Genomic DNA, 22,416 nt, shown 5'->3' with positions numbered 1-22,416 from the left:
TTCCTTATAGAACCCAAGGAAGTTCATCCCCTTACCCTTATGTCCAGCCATTGCTGAGATAGAACACTCAAGGAAAAGCCATCCCCACTTCTTGGCTGAATTAAAGCACTCAAGGCTGAAGGGCCCGAGGATTGAGTTGGATCCCACAAGTAAGTCTGTCCTCCTCAGAACTGAGACGGAGCACCCAAAGAAAAATTCCACAGGCTGAGATACAGCATCCAAGGCATAGTCCCTCCCCACCGTCCCTGCACCAGGGAGAGCTGCGATAGCGCTCCTAAAGAGTCTTTCCCGCAGAGCTAAGATAGAGACCCAAAGAAGAGCCCTCTCTATGGATGAGTTCCATGAAGAAGACTTCAAACCCCTCATGGGAAAGAGAGAAACGGAAGTACAATTCTCCACCCTCCTTCCCCCTCCAAGTTGAGACAGAGCACCAAGTAAGGTCCTCCCAGGGAAGAGTTGGACACAGAGAAGAATCTCCCAAGGGGATATAGCACTCAAGGAAATGTCCTATCCCTCAGAGTTGAGAAAAATCACAACAATGCTGAAATAGAATACAAATGACAAGGCACAAGGAAAAACCTGTATCTAACAAGGCTGAGACAGTCCCCAAGGAAAAGCTGTCTGCCAGAACTGAGAAAGAAAACTACAGTGAGAGCTCCCACTTCAAAACTATTACAAAACACGGTAATGATGAGCCATCATCCCGGCTGACATAGAACATCTGTGGTATATACCCCTCCATGGCTGAAATGGTACACTCAAGGAAAGTCTGCCCCCACCAAGGTGGAGGCAGAGCTCCCAAGGATATATCGCCCCCTCCCACTCCAACTGAAGAGCTGACACAGGGCAACAAAGGAAGAAGCAGCTTGCTCCAAGACTAAAAGAAAGCAGCCACTGCCTTGAGCCTTCCCACAGCTGAGAGAGCTCACAAAGAAGAGCCACCCTCCTCAGACTGAGGGAGAACATCTAGAGAAAACCCCCCGCCACCTTGGAGCTGAGAGAGTGCACTCAAGGGAGAAGCCACAACCTGCAGTGCTGATAAACAGCAGCCAAAGAAACATCCTCCTACCCCAAATGGAGGACAGAGCACCCAAGGAAGAGCACTCCCAACTAGAGAAAGCCACTCCCCTCCATTCCATTGGCAGAAATCCACACCATGTTGGAGAAGCCCAGCTGTGGCTCACAGAATGGTGGAGAAGGTGTTGGTAGTGTTACACCAGTGGAATTTGCTTGAACTCCATGCTCTGGAACATGATATAAAGCCACTAAGGAATAGTACTCCTCCTGGGCTGAGATACAACACCCATGAGAATCCCACTGCACCTTCCACAAGCTGAAACTCATGCCTGGTTGGAAAAGTCAGGGTGTGGATCACTGAATGGCAGAAAATGCATTGTGCTACAATAGCCGCAGAATCTTCTAGAAATCTGCCCTCCTAAATATGTAGCAGAGTTCCCAAGGAAGAGTTCCCAACCCAGGCTGAGGTCCAGCATCCAGCAACCACCCTCCAACTTCACTGTGATGAGCACTCAAGGAAGGGTCCCCCACAGGATTGAGATACAGCCCTCAAAGAAAGAATAGTTACCCCCACCCCAGGACAGAGACAGAGCATCCACAGAAGCTGCCCCACTTCAATGGCTCCCATGGAGCAACCAAGGAAAGCACCCCAACATAACCAGGTCCTCCACAGTGCTGATATAAAGCATCCAAGGAAAAGTATTCCTTCTCAAGGGCAAGATCAAGCCCCCAAGAACATGTCATCCCTCAGGACTGAGGCAGAGAGAGAGAGAACTTATAGAAAGTTCTCTTCTTGAGCTGAGATAGAGCACCTCAGAAAAAGCCGCACTTCACAGAGATTATGAGACAGAGCCCGTGAGGAACCATCTACCCCTGAATTGGGGTAGTGCACTCATGTATGAGTCCTCTTCCAGGAAGAGTCACCACACTTAGGCTGATATGGAGGACCAGTGCCAGTTCTCATTATGCCTCAAGGGCTAAAGTCTAGATCTTTTTGGAGAGGGCCAGCTGTGATTCGGTGTGTGGCAGAGAATTTTTGTGGTGCCACCTTCTGAAATTAGAGACAAAGCACCCAAAGCAACATTCCTTGGCCCAGGGCTGAGATAGGTCACCCAGGGAAAAGTCCCTCCTGAAATATGACTGAGATACGAGTCACTGGAGACAGTGCCTCACTACAGGGCTGAAATTAAATACTTAAGTAACCCACACAAGAGATACTTTGCCACCCAAGGAAAAGGATTCCTGTTCCTCCTGTTGAAATTCTCACCTGGCTGGAGGAACCTGGCAGAAATCCACAGAATGTCAATAAAACGTGTAGTTCAGTTCAGTTCAGCTCAGTCGTGTCTGACTCTTTGCAACCCCATGAGCAGCAGCACGCCAGGCCTCCCTGTCCATCACCAACTCTCGGAGTCCACCCAAACCAATGTCCATTGAGTCGGTGATGCCATCCAACCATCTCATCCTCTGTCGTCCCCTTCTCCTCCTACCCTCAATCTTTCCCAGCATCAGGGTCCTTTCCAATGAGTCAGCTCTTCCCATCAGGTGGCCAAAGTACTGGAGTTTCAGCTTCAACATCAGTCCTACCAATGAACATCCAGGACTGATCTACTTTAGGATGGACTGGTTGGATCTCCTTGCAGTCCAAGGGACTCTCAAGAGTCTTCTCCAACACCACAGTTCAAAAGCATCAATTCTTCGGCACTCAGCTTTCTTTATAGTCCAACTCTCACATCCATACATGACTACTGGAAAAACCATAGCCTTGATGAGATGGACCTTTGTTGGCAAATTAATGTCTCTACTTTGTAATATGCTGTCTAGGTTGGTCATAATTTTCCTTCCAAGGAGTACACGTCTTTTAATTTCATGGCTGCAATCACCATCTGCAGTGATTTCGGAGCCCCCAAAAATAAAGTCAGCCACTGGTTCCACTGTTTCCCCATGTATTTGCCCTGAAGAGATGGGACTGGATGCCATGATCTTAGTTTTCTGAATGTTGAGCTTTAAGCCAGCTTTTTCACTCTCCTCTTTCACTTTCATCAAGAGGCTCTTTAGTCTCTCTTCACTTTCTGCCATAAGGGTGGTGTCATTTGCATAACTGAGGTTATTGATATTTCTCCCGGCAATCTTGATTCCAGCTTGTGCTTCCTCCAGCCCAGCGTTTCTCATGATGTACTCTGCATATAAGTTAAATAAGCAGGGTGATAATATACAGCCTTGACATACTCCTTTTCCTATTTGGAACCAGTCTGTTGTTCTATGTCCAGTTCTAACTGTTGTTTCCTGACCTGCATACAGAATTCTCAGGAGGCAGATCAGGTGGTCTGGTATTCCCATCTCTTTCAGAATTTTCCACAGTTTATTGTGATCCACACAGTCAAAGGCTTTGACATAGTTAATAAAGCAGAAACAGATGTTTTTCTGGAACTCTCTTGCTTTTTCGATGATCCAGCAGATGTTGGCAATTTGATCTCTGGTTCCTCTGCCTTCTCTAAAACCAGCTTGAACATCTGGAAGTTCATGGTTCACGTATTGCTAAAGCCTGGGTTGGAGAATTTTAAGCATTACTTTACTAGCGTGTGAGATGAATGCAATTGTGCGGTAGTTTGAGCATTCTTTGGCATTGCCTTTCTCTGGGATTGGAATGAAAACTGACCTTTTCCAGTCCTGTGGCCACTGCTGAGTTTTCCAAATTTGCTGGCATACTGAGTGCAGCACTTTCACAGCATCATCTTCCAGGATTTGAAATAGCTCAACTGGAATTCCATCACCTCCACTAGCTTTGTTCGTAGTGATGCTTCCTGTTGGCCTGAACTGTTCAGGCAGTATTATTTAGGTTGGCCAAAAAGTTCCTTCGATTCTGTAAGCTATGATGAAAAAACCTGGATGAACTTTTTGGCAAACCCAATATATCAGAGTGTTTCTAGTAAGACACTTGCTCATGTACAACATTGCCAGTCACCTCAGAGAAAGATTTCCAGCAACTTTCAGAGGGCAGATTTCCAGGTAGTTCCACTAGTGTGTTTCCACTACACAGCGACCGGTAACGCTGAAGAAGCTGTCAAGGCCCACTTGACTTCACATTCCAGGATGTCTGGCTCTAGATGAGTGATCACACCATCGTGATTATCTGGGTCATGAAGATTTTTTTTGTACAGTTTTTCTGTGTATTCTTGCCACCTCTTCTTAATATCTTCTGCTTCTGTTAGGTCCCTACCATTTCTGTCCTTTATTGAGCCCATCTTTGCATAAAATGTTCCCTTGGTATCTCTAATTTTCTTGAAAAGATCTCTAGTCTTTCCCATTCTGTTGTTTTCCTCTATTTCTTTGCATTGATCACTGAGGAAGGCTTTCTTATCTCTCCTTGCTATTCTTCGGAACTCTGCATTCAAATGGGTGTATCTTTCCCTTTGCTTTTCACTTCCCTTCTTTTCACAGCTATTTGTAAGGCCTCCCCAGACAGCCATTTTGCTTTTTTGCATTTCTTTTCCATGGGGATGGTCTTGATCCCTGTCTCCTGTACTCTGTCCATAGTTCATCAGGCACTCTATCAGATCTAGTCCCTTAAATCTATTTCTCACTTCCACTGTATAATCATAAGGGATTTGATTTAGGTCATACCTGAATGGTCTAGTGGTTTTCTCCACTTTCTTCAATTTCTGTCTGAATTTGGCAATAAGGAGTTCATGATCTGAGCTTCAGTCAGCTCCCGGTCTTGTTTTTGCTGACTGTATAGAGCTTCTCCATCTTTGGCTGCAAAGAATATAATCAATCTGATTTCAGTGTCGACCATCTGGTGATGTCCACGTGTAGAGTCTTCTCTTGTGTTGTTGGAAGGCACTATGACCAGTGTGTTCTCTTGGCTGAACTCTATTAGCCTTTGCCCTGCTTCATTCTGTACTCCAAGGCCAAAGTTGCCTGTTACTCCAGGTGTTTCTTGACTTCCTACTTTTGCATTCCAGTCCCCTATAATGAAAAGGACATCTCTTTTGGGTGTTAGTTCTAGAAGGTCTTGTAGGTCTTCATAGAACTGTTCAACTTCAGCTTCTTCAGTGTTACCGGTTGCTGTGTAGTGGAAACACACTAGTGGAACTACCTGGAAATCTGCCCTCTGAAAGTTGCTGGAAATCTTTCTCTGAGATGACTGGCAATGTTGTACATGAGCAAGTGTCTTACTAGAAACACTCTGATATATTGGGTTTGCCAAAAAGTTCAGGTTTTTCCATCATAGCTTACAGACAGAATCGAAGGAACTTTTTGGCCAACCCAAATAATACTGCCTGAGGGAGGTCTAAAGGAGGCTTCTGGCTATGGAGTGGTGCTGGCCACATTGCTCTGCACCAGTCGGGCCCTATAGAAGCCATGTGAGGGGCAGAGCCTGGCGCTGGAGAAGCCTGGTGCCCTGCACAGGATGGCTGTGCCCCCAACCCAGAACCAGAAGAGAATCTCTTGCTTTTTACTGTCTCTGGCGCCCTCTAGTGGTAAACTTTAGTAACAACTGCCACAGGGGAAAAAATGGCAAGGGACCAAAACATTTTCACAGAGCAGGACGAAAAGGGGAATTGGGAGCTTACAGGCAATTGAACCATCACACTTTATTGACAGATTAAAAGAGGAAAGTCATAAGATTAGCCTAATAAATGCAGACAACACATGGGATGAGATGCAACAACTATTCACAAAGAAAAATTTGAAAGCATTTGTTAAGAAGGTTACACATCAGAAATCCATAGCATACTGTATTTCTATGTGAATAACTGGAAATATTCTTCTTAAGATAAAAAACAAGGATGCCCATCATCACCCCTTCTATTCACTGCAGGAGCTGCTATAAGGCACCTCTCAGTACTCTCATGCCCACTGATTAAAGTCAATGGAAACTGCTGCTGCTGCTGCTGCTAAGTCGCTTCAGTCGTATCCGACTCTGTGCGACCCCATAGACGGCAGCCCACCAGGCTCCCCCATCCCTGGGATTCTCCAGGCAAGAACACTGGAGTGGGTTGCCATTTCCTTCTCCCATGCATGAAAGTGAAAAGTGAAAGGGAAGTCGCTCAGTTGTGTCCGACTCTTCGCGATCCCATGGACTGCAGCCCACCAGGCTCCTCCGCCCATAGGTTTTTCCAGGCAAGAGTACTGGAGTGGGGTGCCATTGCCTTCTCCGTCAATGGAAATTACACCACCCTAATTCATTTAGGAGCGCTAATGGCCATGAACCTCAAGAGTGAGAGGTTGGGTCACTTCATCACGGAAAGGACAATCATCAGGGAAAGGACTTGTGAGGGTAAGAAAATGTGGAATGGGAAGTAGAAGTAACCACATAACCATATGCAGAAACAAGGACTGTAATGATTATGAGTATCATTTATTTTTGTATAAATCGACTCACATATACATTAACCAAATAATTTCTAACACAAGATGTGTTATTAGTTACTTTTATTTTTCAGTTTTTAAGGTACACAATATTAAACTGGGGTGTGAATCAGGTAAAGAATGAATAAGACTTAAAAGATATGACTTTGCGCCCTCTTTCAGAGATGTGTTAGTGTTCTCTTGGTTGTAGGTGGGAGAAACGTATCTGGTTAGGCAGAATCACGTCTTTGTTGTTTCTATTTAAAGATGAAGTATGGTTTAGAGAGATGTTCATAAGTAGTAAGATGACAAGAGGTGCCCGTTGTAAAGTGTCACTTTGGTTAGGTGACTCACATCACAGACACTTCTACTTCCTGCATGTTTTCGGTCAGAGGGTGCCACAGAGGGACTCTGGGAGGTTGGAGACTGTGGTGGAAGAGAAGCAGCCACCATTTTGCAGCTCCCACATCTTGTTGCTGATCTGCAGATTCACCTTTTGGCATGAAGCAGCAGCTGGGTCTGCAATTTCTTTGTCTTCCCCCGGATTCACCCTCGGTATCTCTATCTTTTGGACCAGGTGTTTATGTTTAACTCCGTGAAGTAGAGCCTTGGTTTCTGCAGGTATTTTGTCACCAGGATCAGAGGCAACAATAACGGAGATGTATTTGTCTGTCCTTACAGGGTTCTAGGTCATGTTTGTGGTTTTAGTTTTCCTCCCTACCTCTGTTGAGGTGACAGCACCCTTTTAGTTTTATTTTTTGGTCATGCCGCAGCTTGCAGGATTTTAGTTACTTGACCAAGGATCGAACCTAGGACCCTGGCAGTGGAAGCATGGAATCCTAACCACTAGGCAGCCAGGAAATTCCCTAAAGTTTACCACTTTAAGATATACAACTCAATGGCATAAAGTACCTTCACAATGCTGTGCAACCATTACAGAACTATCTTATCCTAAAACTGTTTTACTATTTTAAGACACAGATGAAAGAAATCAAAGATGACATAAACAAATGGAGAGATAGTCCATGTTCCTGTGCTGAAAGAATCAATATTGTGAAAATGATTATACTACCAAAAGCAATCCACAGATTCAAGGCAATCCCTATCAAATTACTAATGGTATTTTTCACAGAACTAGAATAAAAAATTTCACAATTCATATGGAAACATAAAAGACCCTGAATAGTCAAAGCTATTTTGAGAAAGAAGAATGGAGTTGGAGGAATCAACCTTCCTGACTTCAGACTATACTACAAAGCTACAGTTATCAAGACAGTATGGTACTGGCACAAAAACAGAAATATAAACCAATGGAGCAAGATAGAAAGCCCAGAGATAAACCCATGCACCTATGGGCACCTTATCTTTGACAAAGGAGGCAAGACTATACAATGAAGAAAAGATAGTGGCTTCAATAAGTGGTACTGGGAAAACTGGACAGCTAAGTGTGAAAGAATTAAATTAGAACCCCTTCTAACACCATACACAAAGATAAACTCAAAATGGATGAAGGGCCTAAATGTAGGACCATAAACTACATAACTCTTAGAGGAAAACATAGGCAGAACACTATATGACATAAATCACAGCAAGATCCTCTATGACCCACCTCCCAGAGTAATGGAAATAAAAACAAAAATAAAGTGGGACCTAATTAAACTTAAGAGCTTTTGCACAGCAAAGAAAACTATAAACAAGGTGAAAACAAATGAAACAGCTGACAAAGGATTAGTCTTCAAAATATACAGGCAGCTCATGTAACTCAATACCAGAAAAATAAACAACCCAATCAAAAAGTGGGCAGAAGACCTAAAAAGACATATCTCCAGAGAAGACATACAGATGACTAATAAACACATGAAAAGATGCTCAATATCACTCAGTATTAAAGAAATGCAAATCAAAACTACAATGAGATATCACCTCACACCAGTCAGAATGGCTATCATCAAAAAGTCTACAAACAATAAATGCTGGAGAGGATGTGGAGAAAAGGGAATCCTCTTGCACTGTTGATGGGAATGTAAATTGATACAGCCACTATGGAGGACAGTGTGGAGATTCCTTAAAAAACTAGGAATAAAACTACCATAAGACCCAATGACTCCACTACTGGGCATATACCCTGAGAAAATCATAATTGAAAAAGACACACGTACACCAATGTTCACTTCAGCACTATTTGCAATAGCTAGGACATGTTAGCAAATTAGATGCCCATCGACAGATGAATGGATAAAGAAGCTGTGGTACATACACACAATGGAATATTACTCAGCCATATAAAGGAACACATTTGAGTCAGTTCTAATGAGGTGAATGAACCTCAAGCTTATTATATAGAGTGAAGCAAGTCAGAAAGAGATAAACAAATATCATATATTAACTCATATATATGGAATCTAAGATGTGTATGTGCTCAGTCATGTCCAGTTCTTTGTGACTGCATGAACTATAGCCTGCCAGGCTCCTCTGTCCATGGAATTTTCCAGGCAAGAATACTGGAGTGGGTTACCATTTCCTACGCCAGTGGATCTTCCCAACCCAGGGCTCGAACCTGTGTCTCCTGCATCTCCTGCACTGGCAGGCAGATTCTTTACCACTAGTGCCAGGTGGGAAGAAAAGCTATGACAAACTCAGACAGCATATTAAAAAGCAGAGGCATCACTTTATTGACATAGATCCATATAGTCAAAGCTATGGTTTTTCCAGTAGTCATGTACGGATGTGAGAGTTGGACCATAAAGAAGGCTAAGTGCTGAAGAATTGGTGCTTTCTAATTGTGGTGCTGAAGAAGACCTCTAGAGAGTCCCTAGGACTGCGAGGAGATCAAACCAGTCAATCCTAAAGGAAATCAACCCTGAATATTCTTGGAAGGTCTGATGCTGAAGTTGAAGCTCCAATACTTTGGCCACCTGATGTGAAGAGCTGACTCCTTGGAAAAGCCCCTGATGCTGGGAAAGATTGAGTGCAGGAAGAGAAGGGGACGACAGAGGATGAGATGGTTGGATGGCATCACCAACTCAGTGGACATGAGTTTGAGCAAACTCTGGGAGATAGTGAAGGACAAAGCAGCCTGGCGTGCTGGAGGTCATGGGGTCGCAAAGAGTTGGACAAGACTTAGCAGCTGAACAAAAACCACCATCATGACTGAGGAACTAACACTTTACTTGCCATAAGCATCAGGAGCTTATTCACTTGCCTTTTTCATTTTATTTATTTATTTATTTATTTTTAGGAGCATGTGCTCTAGGCACTCGGGCTTCAGTGGTTGTGGCTCCTGGGCTCTAGAGTGCTGGCTCAGTAGTTGTGGCACACGGATTTAGCTGCTCTGTGGCATGTGGCCTTCTCCTGTACCAGGGATTGAATCCTTGTCCCCTGCATTAGCTGGTGGATTCCTAACCACTGGACCATCAGGGAAGCCCCTTACTTGCCTTTCAATGTTTTTGAGGAACAACCTTCACATAGCTGCTTCTCTACTATAAGAGTTTATTTTTAAAATTAAAAAAAAATTTTTTTTGGCTGTACCACATGGCATGAGGGATCTTAGTTCCCGCATCAGGAATCAAACCTGTGCTCCTTGCAGTGGAAGTACAGTCTTAACCACTGGACCATCAAGGAAGTCCTTATAAGAGAGTTTAGAGTTAGACAAAAGAAAAGCAATCAATCCCATTGGTCAGTCCTTCAGGGAGGCCTCTGGACAGGTTTAAACAAACACAATTCCTTGGGAATAAGGTCTATCCTCCTCCCTCTTGAGCCAGGAACCTTCAGTTGGAATGCAGGCTGATATCTTCAAGACCACTATTATACTGGGGAGGAGAATGAGGCAAGAATAAGTTAAAATGCTACCAGATTCTCCTATCACATTTCAATGGGTCTTCTTCTGACTCAACATTCACTTGGTTGCTGTAAACCTCTATCTTCCAGAGTCCCAGTAAACTTGATTCCAATCATTTTCCCCAGTGTTTTCGGTGTTTCTGGAGTACCCCACTCCACCAGTTTCACCAGTATCAGTTCGGTGAGTGACATTTTGAAGTTTACATCATTCTGCTAACATCTTAATTATAGTGGGCATTTTTTCTGAAAGGAGTTACAAATTAGAAGAAAGACAAAACTAGAAATTTCTCAAGCGTCAATGACCTTGTGAAAAATCAATAAAATGATTTATTTTATATATGAAAAGTCAAAATCTCTTTGTACACTTAAATTTCTGCAAATACAAACATAACAATACTGCTTCATAAAAACTTTTGTATAAACATTAAAGGAAATATCTACATTATTTTTTTTAGTGCTTCTGAAGCACAGAATGCACAAGTCCACCTGAAGCCTTTCTGGCATCACATGCAAGAACAAACGTCAGGGGTGGAGGTGGCCTCAGGCGTACTTTGTAATGTCTCTAGACAAAATAGAAGACAGTTGGAGGTAGATCATTTGGTGACTCTCCCTGCCCCCTCCCATGGAGAAATAAGTTACCCAAATAGCAGCTTTCTCACTCTTTGATCCAAACTGTCCTGAATATTGCATGGTTTTAAAGGCACAACTAGGAATTGTTGAAAACTTCATTCAGAACACACACAATTAGCAGGTGGACTCTGAACCCCTCTTCTTTCTAAATGACATAGTAAGAGCATCAGGTAGTGCTCCGCCTGCAGGTGGTCCCTAGTCACTCTGGACATGCCCAGGATGACCGAACTCAAGAGTGAACCCTTATCACTTGTGTGTGTTCACTGAACTGAACCTGCTGGATTAATCATATCACCTTCCTCAATTGGGAAAAGTAACAATAAAACAACCAGTTAGTACTTTCAAAGAAAACATAGGGCAAAGCCAGCTTTTACTGCCAGAGAATCAGAAAATGAAAGATGTCATTGCTTTTTCTTAACCTCTGGAAGCCAGTTCCCTTGAGTAAAACATCCTGGGATGTTCAACAATATCCCACTCTGTCCTACAACACAGAGAACTTGTTCTTTTTTCCTTCTTGGTCTCTGCAGTAACATCATGATCTGCTGTTGATGTGATTAACATTGTTGAGAAGGTGATAGGATTCTATTTTTTCTAGTACCTTCTCAAGGTACTGAATTAAGACTCGTCTTTTGAACCTAAAAAAGAAAGAGGAATTTTATTAACCAAAAGGTCCTTAAAGCACTGTGTGGGGTACCAGGTGGAACTGACAATCTACATGGGAAATAGAAAATGTATCTTCATGTAAAGATGGGGCTTAGCTAATACCACAAGTACCAACTGAGAGCCCAAGCCCGCCTCAGACTGTGAAGAGTCCAGAAAGCGCTCATAGACTAGGGTGAATGAGTTGGACTCGGATAATAGCAATCTAAATGCCTCTGGAGATAGCTGTAACTATGCATGAAGGCCAGGGCTTACAAAAGAAAGGCAGGATCAATCCCTCTGCCTGTCTTACATTGGGTCCTTATGCTCCCAAAAACACACAAGTGACTTCCCTGGTTGTCTAGTGGAATCTGCTCTGCAATGCAGGGGACACAGGTTTGATCCCTGGTCCAAGAACTAAGATTCCACATGCCTCGGGGCAACTAAGCCCACACACCCAAACTACTGAGCCTGTGCTCTAGAGCCCAGGAGCTGCAACTACTGAACCCAGATGCCACAACTGCTGAAGCCTGCACACCCTAGGGCCCGTGCTCCACAACAAGAGAAGCTACTGAAATGACAAGCCTGTGCGCCGCAACTAGAGAAAGCCTGAGCACAGAAAGAAGACCCCGTGTAACCAAAAATAATTAAATAAACAAAAAACACAACGAAGAGTTCCTCTTCACACCCACCTTGCAGCTTCCTTGATGGTAAATTCAACAAATTGTTTCTTGACTGCAAGAGGTCCTTGTACTCCTTCAAGCAAAGTGAAAATTCTCTCATACTCTGAAGATATTAAAAATATTATTGTTGTTAAAAATGTGGATGAAAAATAAAATGCAATATTTACACATCCTCAACAATCATCAAGACATCTACACGTATCTGCTAGGGAAACCTGTAAACACTAATCAAATGTGGTCAGCTGAATGATGCCCCACCCCTCAAGTTGTCCATGTCCTAATTCTCAGAAACTGTCAACATATTACCTTATCTTGCAAAAGAGACTCTACTTTGTATATGGGATTAAGTTATGGATCTGGAGCTGGGGAGACTATCCAGGTTTATACATGGAGGCCCAATATAATCACAAATATCCTTAGGAAAGGGAGGCAGTAGAGCTGGTCAGGGAGAAAAGATGTAAGGGTGGGGGCAGAGGTTAGAGAGTAGATACACTGCTGGCTTAAGAAGGGGCTACATTGCTGGTTGAAGATGGAGGAAGGGGCCATGAGTCAAGGAACACAGGCAGCCTGTGGAAGCTGGAAGAGGTAAGGAAACAGACTCCCCCTGAGCATCCAGAAGGAATGCTAGCCTGCCAACACCTTCATGTTAGCCCAATGAAAAGAATTTCAAATCTCACTTCCACAACTCGAAGAAAATTCAGTTTTGAGCTACAAAGTTTGTGATCACTTGTTACAGCAGCAAAAGGAGATCATTACAATAAGTAAGGGGGGAAATCCAGAAAGGTGTATTGAGTTGTTTAGGTAAAACAAGAGGAATCATTTTCAATTATGTGAAAGTCCAATATTTCCCAAAAATGCACCTTAAGAGTTATCCTGAATCTATTTTGAATCTTAAAATGAAAGGGATCTCCCCATTATATTACTGATAGATGTTCTTCTACTACTTACTTCGTCCAAATTTTCGAACTTCCTTCATTAGCTGGTGCTTTATATCAGCATTGATTCCTTGTGCCATAGCAGGAGTTATCTGCAATGTACTTGGCGCAGTCTCCAAAGCAGATGTTACTGCGACTTTTTGATCATCCACAGAGACGCTGCAGTTCTTGGTTTCTCCTGTAAGTGCATTACTCCCGGGTTTGTGAATCAGGCCGTCTTCCCTGAGACTAGCGAAATCATCAGATAGAGAATCCACTTGGTCGGGTGGGATACCATCTCCTGCCATATTCATAAGCTCTGGTGAAGCAGATTTTGACAAGAAGCCATCAGGTGAGATTTGACCATTTTCCATCTTCTCCTCATGAACATCGTGAGTGACAGTAACACCTGGAAACCAAAATGAGAAGTTGAGCTGTGGGGTAGGTGTGTTATAGTAACCCCAAAGGGATATCATGGGGCTCCTCAGTTTTGAGGAAATGGTTTCATAAAGCAAGAGGATGTACCAGAGGGAGCTCAAGACCCCTCAAGTTGAGCTCAGGAAGGTAATCTCCATGGCACCAAGAATATATATGGAAACAAGACAGAACAACTAGTAAATAGTCTCAGATCCCTGGCACTGAGGGCTTAGCTGCAGCTTGTGCTTTACAAGCTGAAAAGCAGCAAGTCTCACATGATGTCATGGTTTCTGTCATTTACCTATGAAATGCCATGCTCTACTGAGCTTGACACCAGACTACGTGTGCCCCCCCTCAAACTCTGTCCTCACTTCCTTAAAAGTTCTGAGGAAACAGAGGTGGTGACCACTAGATCTGGAGGCTCTATATGTCCTCCATCACCCCAATTCTCTGCCAGTACATGATTCTCCTCATCCATCTTTTCTGTCTCAGAAAAGTGAATTTCTTTTTACTTCAGGTCTGACACCTCTCCTCCATTGACTCTTTGTCCTCTGTGCTGGGCACTGTGCCAGGAGCTGGGGGCAGCCTCCAACAGCACATAGAGAAACAATCCCCACCCTAATGGAATGTCCATGCTCATGGGAAGGCCAGGCAGGAAGTGTACTATGATCCAACAAAAAATTACAGTTCAAACTCATGTTCAGGGAGAAGCAAGCAGGCAGGGGACAGAGAGCAGGAGGGCGAGCCCCAGTGGATCACGAGGTCAGGCAGATCCCTTCTGAGCAGGTGTCCTTTGGGCAGAGGCTGGAGGAGGAGGGAGAGCCGGCCTGTGCCCATGCAGAGGACACGTGTTAGGAGAGGATGGTGGGCCCAGGTCGTGCAGAGTCAGTGGACCAGAGTCAGGAGCTCAGATTGTACTCTGAGTGCCTAGGAAAGGTAATGAGGCGTTTTCAGCATGGATGTGGTGTGATCTGATTTCTGTGTTGATATGATCACTCTGGCTGCAGGTCAGAAAATGAGTTAGATGAGAAGGTTGGAAAGTAGAAAAATAAACTATTGGAGTATTTTGGTGACATGATGGCAGCATAGATCAGAGGAATGGAGAGGAATGGTGGGGTGTGGGACTTATACTTGGCACCATCCAGTGGAGTGGAGGAGGCTGGGCCAGACTGTGCTGGGCTGGACTGAGGAGAGGAGATGTGCACACAGACAGCACCAGCCTTTACTGACCCAGTGCAGACCCAGCCATACTGAGCCCATTTGCTCCTACTGACTTCTGCAGCAACTCCAAATTGTTGCACCTTCTTCAGCCTTGACTTGACAAAGTCAACAGGCACATCTTCCAACATTTCTCCATCTTGTGTTAACTACTATATAAGTAGGGATCTTCCTCCCCTCATATAGATGGAGATCCTTGAAACAAGGTCTCTCCTCTCACAGGGTGCTTTGTACCTACCACACGGATGATTAAAAATAATGGCTTACTTAATGAACAAAAACTGAATACAAAAGAAATGAATATAAAAGAAAATTGTTTAGTGTCCTAGTCCTCTAGGGGCCATAAGGAAATCACAACCACTACTCTATACCTGTATACACAAGGGTGGGTTTTATGAGGTTTGAATAAGATGGGAACCACGAGGCTGAGGGTGGTCCCTTTCCGCCCACATGGTTAGTTACAGTAGGTGGTGTTTGTGGTTTCCTCAACAGCAGGGACATACTCCGCCTTCTCTTAGATGACAAAGCACTGTTGACTTCTCCAGGACGTTTCACTTTCTTTTGCGGCCCTGCTACAAACTCATCTGCTTCATCGATCATCATTCCCTAGAAAACATCAATGAACATATTCCATTAAAGAGAACACTGCACACACTCTTCACATGCACATATGATCATGCATTATGTCAACAATATAGATCTTAATCATGGGCCAAAGATTTGCCATGCCTCACACAGACTTTTCAGAAAACACTACTCAATTTTAATCCAGTCTAAGTGAACAAGGAGGAAATTTGTTTTACGGTCAAACATAACACAATCATGATTAACCTGAAAGCCTGGGGAATAAGAAACTCTCATCAACCAAAATGGAAATTAACCCACAGTTACCCTTCTGAAGAAGCTACAAACCATTTTGCATCAACCCTTGGTAAGGAAATCATTCCCTTTTGTGTGATTTAAATACATCCTTAAGAAATATTGATAATCACTATACAGAATGCTGCATGTAAATGGTGACAGATAGGTAGATGGAAAATGTCATTCCCTTAGGAGCAACCTCACAGAGATTCATATATATTCACCTTGGTGCTGGACACAAATGAAGGAGGGGGCTTTTCACCCCTGGGAATAAAAGATGAGAGACAGCAGTATAGAAGGTTAACTAAAAGCTGTTTTCATCCAAGGATAACCCAGGAAGATGCACTCCCATTATTTGAATAAAACCACGATAAATGACTTTTCCAAAGCATTCCCCATAGCAAAACAGTACAGAAAGAGGAAAACATATTCACTGAGCAGGTACCACATGTCAGGTAATGTTCTAAATGATGTACAGGTACTAACTCAATTCTCCACAGAGCTCTATTAGTTAGATGTCATAGTTATCGCCAGTGCTACCAGTGACAAAAACCAAGACATAGAAGATTAAGAATTCTAGTTAACTGAGGATTCAGGTAAAGTAGAATACTTTTGGTCCAGTTTAGTTACAGAAGACAGTATTGCATGCTCTGCACCTCTGTAACAATGGTTTCTTCCATGATTGCAGATATAATTCTCATTTGTCTTCATGCTTATATCATCAAGTCAGGATATCTCTCACATATAAACACAGAGATACATACATACACACACATGTGTGTGCACACACATCTCATGTTTATATCTCTTGTAGGACAAGCCAATAAAGCAACATCACTTAGTACTTCATATTTCAAGAAGAACACTTAATAACTGTCTAGATAGAGCACTAAAGATCTGAATAATGTAAACAAAGGAAATAAATGGTGATCTCAATATTGAAGGAATTAGTGTGTGGAGCTGGGAGTACATACAGACTCTGGAGCTGGAAAGATGGAGGTTCAAATCTTGGCTCTAACTGGCTGTCACTCAGGGTGAATCATTTGACCACAGTGAGCTCTAATTTCTTCATATTATAGGGCAGACAGTTATACTCATCTGCAGAATGGTTGTGTGCATTCAATGTTATCATTTAAAACATCAGCTCCTACTACGTATGCAGTAAATGCCAGCTACCGTTTTTTAACCAACATACTCTTCCATCAGGAGGCTCCCACTTTCCATTCACAAAGAGCCCTGGAGACATATTTTATCTTTTAAACAAACAGAAGTAAGGCCTCTGACTTATATACACCTTGCCAAAAAGGAAGGAGTTATTCCAAGAATATCATGATTTACGCAGACATAGAACTGGGTATCCCACCTTCTTATCTTGTTTAAATGGATTGCCAAAAGTATGTAGTCTTTTTGGTTGATCTGGATCAATCTCTCGAAGTGGAGAAGCCAATGTCTTTAGATATTCTTGATAGTTACCCATTTGTGCGACTGGAACACTATGAAGAGAATCTGCAAAATCACCAGAAGACAAACAGATGCTCTATACATGTTCTATAGTTGAAGTGTGTGTGGTTCTTCTGAGAGGACATGATCATAGTCTGGTTTAGCATTGTGTATCTCAGCAACCGATAGGCTAAAATCTTGAATCTAGCACTCTAGTATCTAAAAATCATCTCTCTTCATCCCATTCATCACTCAGTCTAACATCACCATGGCCTACAAGCTCAAATCCCTAGACCAAGAACAACTCCCTCACTCTTCATTGCAGGTTTGAGAATGGGCTGACATTCCCTATACCGCATCCCAACTCAAAACCCAATATTTTGTGTTTTGAAGAGCCTAGGCTCTCTGGCTTTCTCTTATCATCTACAGAATCTTGGTTAGTGGGCCATACCCTTTTGGAAAACTTGATTAGATCTACAGGCTTTCTAAGCCCCCCCCCCCAAAAAAATATCCTACCCCCCTCAAAAAAAAATACTGACATATAACTTCAGGAGGTTGGCCAGGCTAAGATTTGTTCATTTTAATGGACAAATGACACTGTTTAAAATGAACAAAATGGAATCAAGGGGAATTGTACATCATCATCAATTATGCTCGACAGTATCAGGTTCATTCTTTTCCTGTAAATGAGGAATCTGGATTGAACTTATCAGAGTAGGCTAGGTGGTACAGTGTCAGGGTGTACAATTTCCAATTTCTGATAGACCTAGTTTCTGCTGCTTTCCAGCTCACTAGAACTGGGGAAGCTATTAAAATGCTCATTCTGAGTTCCAATGTCCATAAAAATGGGCATAAAAACAGTATCTGTCTCACGGGGTTGTTATGAGACTTACAAGAGCTAAAGCATGTGTAGTGTAATATACATGCCAATTAATGCCCACTTCCCTTTAAACCCAAGAACAATAAACTTGTGCTAGTAGATGAAGGGATTTAGAGAACATAGGTATTATAAATATTAAAGTATTACAAAATAATGTATGCTTTATGCAATAAACACCTTCATGTTAGTCAGACTTGACATTTTATCAACAAAAACTACTTCTTTGTTCACTTACCTTCATCTTGTCCGACAATAAACTTGTGTGTTTTCAGCAGATTGGATCGCATTCTGGTTAACTGGTCTAAAAGATCTCTACGTGGAATATCATAAGCATTTCTATATGTCTGAGGTTTCAAATCCTATTTGAAATGAAACAATTTCAGTTACTCCTGAGGCTTTTAATATAGAAATGTAATTCATAATCCTCTTACAATCTTAGCAAAGAGAGGGATATTCATTACAACTGACTTCAGTACAATTTTGCAGTGGAAAATTTGCCTTTGCTGGCCATGTTCTGAATTCTACTACATCCACGTAGCTTCAAAGCCACTGTGTATATCCTTTTTCAAGTATACCATTTAAAACATCAGATCCTGAGATCTGTGCCTGTGGCAGCCTTGCAGGCCCAGTATTCATAATCTAGACGCCCTCCCCTGGCAGCCATGAAGAGGAGCTGATGGGATGTCTGTCCAGGAAGCAATGGCTGATCCACAAGGGGTACAGTGATCTGAGCACCTCCAGCCACAGTACCTTCAGGATCTGGGGCAGCACTGGGACAGAGGCTGTGCTCTTTCCAGACTGCCCCCAGCCAGTGACTGAGAATGACGGGGGATGTTCAGGCCTGGCCAGTTCTGCCAATATGGACCTCCTCTATGGGATTTTGTGGTGCCAGGGTTCCCTGTTGGGCTGGCCAAAACTTTCTACAAGCTATACTGATGCCTGAAGCTCTTCATACCCATTCCTCCTTCCTTTCCCCATTCTCTCACAAATGTTAGTTCAGCAGTGTGATCTGAAGTTTAGCAGACAGTTGGTCCTCCCCAAGGATCCTTGATATTTGGTCATACTTGGTGCTGTCCAAAATGTTCATAAGACATGTAGTACATACCAAAAGGTCCTTGATACTTGGTTCTGTCCATTTGGCATGAACCAAATATGATTGGACCAGATTTCAAGGGCCTTTTCATGTGGACTACATGTCATCCAGGTGCCCCCTTCTGATGTTCCATTTGGGCCTCCCTGGTGGCTCAGACGGTAAAGCGTCTGCCTGCAATGCAGGGGACCCAGGTTCGATTCCTGGGTCGGGAAGATCCCCTGGAGAAGGAAATGGCAATACACTCCAGCACTCTTGCCTGGAAAATCCCATGGATGGAGGAGCCTGATAGGATACAGTCCATGGGGTCTCAAAGAGTCGGACACGACTGAGCGACTTCACTTTCACTTTCACATGTCTTATGGATATTTTGGATAGGACCAAATGTTCTGCAAGGGATCTGAAAGCTCTCCTTGTTTGTTCCCATTCCTTCTCCCCTTTGTCTTTCACAGACATTATTTTCCCCCCACCACCCCCAACAAGCTATTTATGTCACAATTTACCTTGTTTAAGAGCCCTACTTGGAAGCCGGCAAATTCTTTGGTGTTCAATTCTGTCAGTCTTGGTGCAGTATCCCCAATGATTTCTTTCAATAGTTTTCTAAAGTTTTTATTGTGAGTCAAGGAAACACCACCTCCAGAATGATTTTTCACTTTGATTCCAATTTCCTGGGGAGGTTTCTTCCCCACGGATGCTAGTATTCGTTCTGACTCTAGTTTGGTCTAAAATGAAAGTATATAGTATGTTATAAAAAGAGCTATATTATCACTGTTGTTTTTACTACTTAAGAAAGATGATACTTTAAGAACCCCACTGAACAAATTTAAATTACAAATCACAGAAAAACAGATAATTAAACATTTTCCTGTGCTTCTCTGTACTACCACAAAGAACAGAGGGGGCTAGAAAGACCAATAATACATTTTTTTCCTCTTCTCTAGTGTCAAAATTATGACTGAATCATGGAAAGAATGAAAACAGTGGGTAAGAATTATATTCATAGATATTTAAAATCACATTTTGTTACTGTAAAATCTAGTCTAAGTCAACATACTCATTTCGAACCCAGTTATAAAAGGTAAAAGTCTGCATTTAAAAATTGCAGTAGTGCTGAAATTCAGATTACATAGATTGGCACTGTATCTGAAAAAACTTACAGTGTTTATTTCTATTATCAGACCACTCACAAAAATGTGATACTTAATTTAACAAATGTTACCAAGTAAATAATTTATAATAGTACTCAAGTTTATAATTCACAACAAAAAATTCTCTTAATAGATACTATTATATCATTATTGATAAATATTGCTTGAGAGTGTATTATAGCAGTGTATTGGGCATATTTTCTGATTTACATACATCTGAGATGGTTCAAAGAACACTGGTGACAGAGAATTATTAAATTAGTAAGTAAATTAGTAATTAGAGCTAGTATAAATTAGTAATGATCTTTTTTTTTTCTAAAAGGTAGAATTCCACCCATGTCTTATAAGGCCAAATTAATTCTGAATTTCTTGTGGTTTGGTCAGAGATATTCATTAATTTTCTTTAATTATTAGAATGAGGTATATTTATTATCTGTTTAAAAATTTAGTCATGAAATAGGGGGTAAGAGCAAATGAAGAGTCTGTTTCCACAAAGGGTCCTAAAAGCCCATTTGTAAAACTATACAAGCAACGTGTCCCAGAAGGTCCCAGAACTTGCATGAGTTTCAAGTCTGTTCAATATTCTTCCTTCTGGCCATACCTTGCTGACCCAGCCTTAAAGGCCTAAGGCAAACATCAAATAAAAAAATATAAATCAAGAGATCAATCAATAAATAACCAAAACAAAACATTAACACCACCACCAAAAATCTATTAGCAGAGAGGAACGGAGTTAAGGGGATGCTTGGTAGATCAGAAATCTGGGTTTGCTTTACTCTCTTTTGCATGTATAAGCACACTGGACTGGTAGGAGCTGGTAAACTCCAGACTATACTTAAGTTTTTGCCAGTTCCTAGCAAGGTGTGTCAGCATCCCAAACTGCAGAGTCATCTATGTTCTCTGGTGTCAGAAATCTGACACTTATTTACTTACTACTCTCTGTTTTCTAAAGGCCCAGCTTTGAAACATATCCAACTTGAAGTATTATTGTCACTGCAAATGCTACTACTAGTCCCTACCTGGGAATACATTTGTGCATAAGAACAAAGTTAAGCTGCTGCATTAATTTGTCATATAACATAACACATTTGTATGGCAGTAAAGCTCTAACTCAGCAGTTCTCAAGCATTTTCACCTTGCAAGAATGGGCTAAGTAGAGGTGAGAAGTATGATAAGTAGGGGTGAGTGGAGGATGAGGTACTAATAGAGAGGGGCAGGCAAGGGACAAGGTGAATAATGGTAAATGAGGTGGGGGTGTAAAGGAACAGAGGGAGGGCCTGCCACCCTCCAGTGTGAGGTACACTGGTCTCATCTCCCCCTCTCCAAGAAAAAGCATGCTGATATTTATTGCCTAAAAACGAAGTTCAGGCAAGTCATTTAATCACACCATGCCTCAGTGTGCTGACCTAAAACGGGGGATGCTCTAGCCCAATGTGATTTGAGGAGAAACTAGGTTGAGGATAGACAAAATGTGACCCATGAGATAAATCTATTAAGCCTCTGCCCCTCTTAGGCCACAAAGTATCAACCAGCTTGGGGTAAAACAAACTGGCAAGCAAAAGGAGAAATGGCACAGCATCCAATGATACTGACAGACCCTTAACTGCAGTTTAATGGTGAAGCCAGAAGCCATAGAGAATCACATTACTACTAATTCATAAAGTGTAGAAATATATACACATTTAATTTGAAAATTACAATTACACTAAAGAATAAGGAAATGCACTTCTGAGGGCAAAGGATTTTTGTTTGTTTGTTTTTACCAATACTACCTGTTGGCTGAGTTTTTTAAGGTAAGAGATAACACTGTAACTAAGTCCACAATCTAAATTATCTGATATCAGATTTGGAGCTCCCATCATCCTTAGTGCTTTCTTTAATGGCTATAAGGAAACAAAATACACAACAGTAAGAATAGAATAAATCTTAAAATACTCAAAGTTCAGTTATAAGGGGCAAAGGGACATGATTCATTTCTTAGAAGTCAAGGTGCTGCACATAAAACCAAACATGGAACATTAAAAAGTGGCAATGAAAATAGCAGAGAGGTAAGGAGCAGAGAGCAAAAAAATCAGAAGAGAGTGGGATAAGAAGAGCAAGTAACAGCAAATTCAAACAGGCAAATTGCTTTCAGTCTTAATTTCCAAGTCATAAAATCATTTCACATTACATTTAATTGTGCACCCCGTTCCTGCCATGGTAAATACTAACACACCCCAATTTCTCCTCCCAGTGACACAAATGTACCACTTGAGATTCTGCCTTTTCACCTCTAGAAACTTGGCTTACA

General features: G+C 42.2%; 1 protein-coding gene across 7 annotated transcripts in view; it reads right to left on the bottom strand.

Annotated features, from left to right (window-relative positions):
* Nucleotides 1-10,505: 10,505 nt before the first annotated feature.
* INTS6L (integrator complex subunit 6 like) overlaps nucleotides 10,506-22,416 on the bottom strand; it is a 57,051-nt gene continuing 45,140 nt past the window's right edge. For 2 of the 7 annotated variants that reach the window (XM_044937546.1, XM_044937548.1), the window contains 8 exons: nucleotides 21,899-22,009; nucleotides 19,482-19,700; nucleotides 18,124-18,247; nucleotides 16,932-17,074; nucleotides 15,079-15,313; nucleotides 13,107-13,481; nucleotides 12,168-12,261; nucleotides 10,506-11,471 (listed from right to left, as the gene is read on the bottom strand). In XM_044937546.1, the coding sequence (XP_044793481.1) occupies nucleotides 11,369-11,471; nucleotides 12,168-12,261; nucleotides 13,107-13,481; nucleotides 15,079-15,313; nucleotides 16,932-17,074; nucleotides 18,124-18,247; nucleotides 19,482-19,700; nucleotides 21,899-22,009 (1,404 nt within the window). In that variant the 3' untranslated portion in view covers nucleotides 10,506-11,368. Of the gene's footprint in view, nucleotides 11,472-12,167; nucleotides 12,262-13,106; nucleotides 13,482-15,078; nucleotides 15,314-16,931; nucleotides 17,075-18,123; nucleotides 18,248-19,481; nucleotides 19,701-21,898; nucleotides 22,010-22,416 lie in introns of those variants that run through there. The other 5 variants (XM_006056256.3, XM_044937547.1, XM_044937549.1 and 2 more) reach the window with 5 other exon arrangements.

Source organism: Bubalus bubalis, chromosome X (assembly GCF_019923935.1).
Source record: "Bubalus bubalis isolate 160015118507 breed Murrah chromosome X, NDDB_SH_1, whole genome shotgun sequence".
Lineage (NCBI taxonomy): Eukaryota > Metazoa > Chordata > Mammalia > Artiodactyla > Bovidae > Bubalus > Bubalus bubalis.
The sequence above is the reverse complement of the archived record's forward strand: the minus strand, read 5'-3'. Positions and strand labels throughout refer to the sequence as shown.